This window comes from Setaria italica, chromosome VII, assembly GCF_000263155.2.
Source record: "Setaria italica strain Yugu1 chromosome VII, Setaria_italica_v2.0, whole genome shotgun sequence".
NCBI classification, from domain to species: domain Eukaryota; kingdom Viridiplantae; phylum Streptophyta; class Magnoliopsida; order Poales; family Poaceae; genus Setaria; species Setaria italica.
In genome coordinates, this window is record NC_028456.1 from 4,259,083 (window position 1) to 4,264,563 (window position 5,481).

A 5,481-nucleotide genomic window follows, 5' to 3' on the forward strand; every position below is an offset into this window, starting at 1 on the left:
TCCTGCAGGAGGAGCCCCCCCCCCCCCCCATGGCACGGATTTCCACAACTTACAAGATCCATGGGCTCAATTGTTGCCGAATGGTTTCGATATCCTGCATCAGTTTCGGGGGAGGAAAAATTCCGGCCATCGATTTGCTTCGCCAGATCTTGATTCGCGCCCCTCACGATGAAAATCCGTGATGTTAAATGCGTTTCCCATCTGACTGCAGGAGACTCGGCATGGAATCAGCAACCGGCGCGCATGAACACCTCGACGCGCCTGCACGAATGCGGATCTGAATGAAGCCTGGTTGGTAGAGCCCGATGGTGGGAGCAGCGCGGCACGGGATCCCCTCCGTGTGGGCCCTCCTGTTCCTCTCCTCCCTGCTCCTCCTCCCGCCGCCCGCGGCGTCCGCCGACTTCAGCCACTGCGGCGGCTGCGACGACGCCGACGACGCCGGCCTCTGGGCCACCGACAACATCCTGCAGTGCCAGAAGGTCAGCGACTTCCTCATCGCCGCGGCCTACTTCTCCATCCCGCTCGAGCTGCTCTACTTCGCCACCTGCTCCGACCTCTTCCCCCTCAAATGGATCGTCCTGCAGTTCGGGGCCTTCATCGTGCTCTGTGGCCTCACGCACCTCATCACCGTCTTCACCTACGAGCCGCAGCCGAACCTGTTCCACCTCGTGCTCGCGCTCACCGTCGCCAAGTTCCTGACGGCGCTCGTCTCCTTCGCCACGGCCATCACGCTGCTGACGCTGATACCGCAGCTGCTGAGGGTGAAGGTCAGGGAGAACTTCCTCATGAACAAGGCACGTGAGCTGGACCGGGAAGTGGGGATGATGAAAAGGAAAGAGGAAGCGAGCTGGCATGTGCGCATGCTCACGCAGGAGATACGCAAGTCGCTCGACAGGCACACCATCTTGTACACCACCATGGTCGAACTCTCAAAGACTCTGGAGCTGCAGAACTGTGCTGTCTGGATGCCTGATGACAGCAGGAGTGAGATGATCTTGACACATCAGTTGAGGGAGAGGGATATAATGGACCCACAGAACCGCTCGATCCGGTTCCATGATCCAGATGTCCTTGAAATAAAGGCAACAAAGGATGCAATAGTTCTTGGACCAGAGTCAGCACTAGGGGTTGCTAGCCGAAGTAAACTTGAAGCTGGGCCTGTGGCTGCAATAAGGATGCCAATGTTAAGTGTGTCAAATTTCAAAGGAGGGACTCCAGAGGTCATGGAAACGAGTTATGCTATCTTGGTTCTGGTTTTACCTAATGATGGGTCATTAGGGTGGGGTCGAAGAGAGTTGGAGATTGTTGAAGTAGTTGCTGACCAAGTTGCAGTTGCTCTGTCCCATGCTGCACTCCTAGAGGAGTCCCAGTTGATGAGAGAGAAGCTTTCCGAGCAGCATAGAGACTTGCTGCGGGCAAAGCATGAAGCCATGAGGGCAGGGGAAGCTCGGAATTCCTTCCAGAGTGCCATGTACGATGGAATGCGAAGGCCAATGCACTCGATCCTCGGTCTCGTCTCAATGATGCAACAGGAGAGCATGAATCCAGAGCAAAGGCTTGTAATGGATGCCATTGCCAAAACAAGCAGTGTTGCATCCACACTAATGAATGATGTTATGCAGACATCAACAATGAATCATGAGCACCTGTCTTTGGTGAGGAGGCCGTTCAACCTTCATTCCCTAATTAAAGAAGCAGTCGGTGTGGTCAGATGTCTAGCTGGCTGCAAGGGTGTGGAGTTTGAGTTTCAAGTGGATAATTCTTTGCCGGAAAGGATAATTGGAGATGAGAAGAGAGTCTTCCATATTGTCTTGCACATGGTTGGCACTCTAATGAACCGATGTAATGCCGGCTGTATCTCGCTATATGTCAATAGCCATAATGAGATTGAAGAGAGGCATAATCAGGATTGGATGCTGCGAAGAGCAAACTTCTCTGGGGGCTATGTATGTGTGAAATTTGAGATTAGGATTAGAAAATCCAAAGACTATCTTTTGAGTTCATCAAGCAGTCACATAAGTCAGGGATCCAAACCCAACAATTCTGAGATGGGGCTTAGCTTCAATATGTGCAAGAAGATTGTGCAGGTACATTGAAATAATAAAACATCTCGAGCATTTACATCGAATAGGAATAATGTTGGCATCACAACTGTGTCGCTTAATGTGCCTCGCATGTTATATATTGTGTTGATCATGCTTGGTTAGATTTCACTTTTCTACAAGGTTAATATTGTCAAAGCAACAACAATTTCTTAGATTGTGATTGTTCTGTTACCCTTCTTGACTCCGTTTTCGTGGACCTTCTGAACATTTTTTTTCACGGACCTTCCAAACATTGTCAGATGTTAGAAAAATATCAGCACCTCTTTGATGTTGAGTACCACAAAATTTGTTAGAATTTGTTGAATTATTCAGTCTTGCCTTATTTTTGTACTGCTAGCAGTTTGGACCTGACAGTCACATAGAAGTTAGTTATACATAAATTTCTTCTATCAAACCACAGAATGTGTTTGATGGGCATGCTCTGACTTTTTATGCAAAAGGTCTAGAATACTTACGACTTTACTATAAACTGGGCAAACTGAGGCAATATATTTGTTTTTTTGCTTGACCTGATGCTTTATTCATAATAATTTTATTGTACTTCTCATGACATGCGCTATTTTGAGCATTTTGTAATGGGCTGTGATTAATTCCAGTGCTTGGTTTGCATAAATATATTTAGTTATGCTAGTAGCCCAAACCTCAGTGAGTCTCTGATTAATCAACACTTCCTTCATCCAATTGTGAAAATGACCAATCTGTACTTGATTTGATGTACAATCATCATTATGCTGACGTGAGCCCTTATTTCTGCTGCAGATGATGAATGGTAATATTTGGTCAGTATCAGATTCTAAAAGCATCGGAGAAACCATCATGCTTGTCCTCCAGTTCCAGCTGCAACCTGTGACTCCTGTTTCTGGAGCATCCTCAGATTTGTACCGATCATCAATTCCCAATTTTAAGGGACTCAGAGTCCTTCTTGCAGACAGTGATGACACAAACCGTGCTGTAACTCACAGGCTCCTAGAGAAGCTTGGTTGCCGAGTCCTCTCGGTCGCTTCTGGCGTCCAATGCATGAACTCCTTTGCTACTGAGTCGTCTTTCCAGCTGGTGATTCTTGACCTCGCCATGCTAGACATGGATGGATTTGAAGTAGCTCTCGCCATCAGGAAGTTCAGTAGCAACAGTTGGCTGCCGTTGATTGTTGCCCTCGCTGCAAGAACTGACGACAACGTCCGGGATCAATGCCAGAGGTCAGGAATAAACGGCCTGATCCAGAAACCAGTTACATTAGCTGCACTGGGAGATGAACTGTGTAGAGTCCTTCAGAACAATTGAAAGAGCCTGATGGTTCTCGTTTCTTTCAATCTCAATAGATTGCTGTAGTTTGATCAATAGTTACTCTGCTACTAGATTCTGCCAGGTTAGATCCATACAATCTCAAATTATTTCAGACAAAGGAAAATGTATAGGAAGCCGTAAACATCGCCTTTTTCTTGGTTCCTTCGCGAAGGAAAGAAATGTGCAAAATTTTTGGAAGATAATAGTGTTAGAATTTGGAGACATTCATTTGTAAACCCTCATAGATAAGTAAGCATTTTTCACGCTAAGCTATCCATATCAATTTAAGCTTGGGGAGGTTTAGATCCGTGCACAAACACCAATCACTAGATAATTGGTCTGGACGGAATCCATGGGGGCAGTTGATGTATGTGATAGGGACATACAAATGATGGATGGATTCACTGAATGCCACATAAATGTCTAAAGGAAGTAGGAACTTCTTGTATTGGTTAGACCTTGAAAAGCAGGCAGTATCGAGATTGCCGACAAGAAGGCACAGCCTGATATGGTTGATGCTGACCTCCTATCTTGAAAATTAAATACTAGTACTTGCAGTCTTGATCTGGTGGCCGGTGCTTCAGATGCACTGCATCTGCATTTCATTTCATACCTGGGCAGCTGAGAAGACCAGCAAACTCATGTGCACGCCATTTTCCCAACAGTGGCTTTCCTCTGTTTGCACCTGACTATAACAGTGAAATGATTCGAGTCCACTAAACATCTGTTATGTTGGTAATTAAGCTTCTGAGGTCATCTCAAGAGCTCTTCATCAGTTAACTGATGATAAATTCATCTGGACAGCATAGTCAAATGTCTAAATTGATGGCCGGCAAGTTTCACGAAACTTCTCACATAATCCATCAGTATTGACGTGTTCACCGGTTGTTCTTGTACTCAAGCTTAAATTATTTTATGCTAACGCAACACGTACGACAAGTACTGCCGTCAGACCTAGTCTTCAGTCCAAAGCGTTCCATTCATCTGGACACAATGGTGCATCCCTATGTTCCCCCCCTTATTGAAAAATGTGCAAAAGATGCCCGTTCAGTCTTTGCAGTTGGACGCTCTAACCTTACACAAAGTGACAATTGGATTGGTCATCTCCTTGCAATTGGCACGTCCTGGGATGCCAGACTTTATGTCCTGGTCTAAAAAAGGGGAAGATCACACTATCTTCTCGAAATAGGAATATGCTAGTGTTGTTGTATCATGTCCTCTTCACAAATCAGATGATAGTTATATGCAAGGAAGCAAGGACCAAGTTGGGAAACCCCTTGATCCCTTTTAAGCTTGCTTTAATACTACAACCAATTTCTGAAATCCCTCCTGCATGCACATATAGTTACTATCATGGTACTCAGAGATCTGCCTATGTATTTTTATAATGCACACTTTTGGCAAACCTTATCCCTCGTGCTGCTATAGCTCTTGAAATTTTCTATTTCAATTGGATTTGGAGCTCCTGCAAGGGGGGATGCATCTGATGACACTGGCTGAAAGTCATTCAGATCTGTGGTTGAGCCTTGCCTTTCCTGCATGCCTGCTGCCCATGCATGCAACTTGCCACATCCAGTGTGCAATGTTAAATTGTTGCTACTGTACATGAATGCTCTTTTTTTTTTGATACTTTACAAGAATGCTCTTTACTGACCCTTGACCAAATACATTGCTCTGGGCATAGGTATGATGGTACTGCCTACTGTTTGGATGCTGAGAACCTGTGGCTTCAAAGAGCCGGCAGCCCTAACTGCCACCTATTACCTGTCCGGGGAAAATGACCAAAGGTTAAGGGTCTATTTAGAGGCTAGGGTAGCTAACGTTCGGCTAATTAAAGCTCACTTCGATAATGAGCTAGCTCAGCTCAGCTGCTACTACTAAGCTGAAAAGGTTGCTGAGCTCACTACGTTAACGCTAATTTGCTGCAAAGGGAGCTCGGCTCAGTGCGTTTGAAAGCTTGAGCTGGATTGTTTGGCTTGCGAACAATCATAGTTCAAAAATAGTTTCAAGAGTAAATTGCAGACATCATTGACGATTGGCACTTGGATGCGAATTCATCCAACAACTTGTAAAATGCTAAATTAGTGCAATA

The 5,481-nt window shown here is 45.6% G+C and overlaps 1 protein-coding gene across 1 annotated transcript in view; it reads left to right on the forward strand.

Annotated features, from left to right (window-relative positions):
- The window catches only part of LOC101782350 (ethylene receptor 2), a 4,551-nt gene extending 893 nt beyond the window's left edge, over positions 1-3,658 (forward strand). The window contains exons 2-3 of the mRNA XM_004975021.3: positions 212-2,087; positions 2,865-3,658. Of these exons, the coding sequence (XP_004975078.1) occupies positions 306-2,087; positions 2,865-3,386 (2,304 nt within the window). The 5' untranslated portion in view covers positions 212-305 and the 3' untranslated portion in view covers positions 3,387-3,658. The remainder of the gene's footprint in view (positions 1-211; positions 2,088-2,864) is intronic.
- The last annotated feature ends 1,823 nt before the right edge of the window (positions 3,659-5,481 follow it).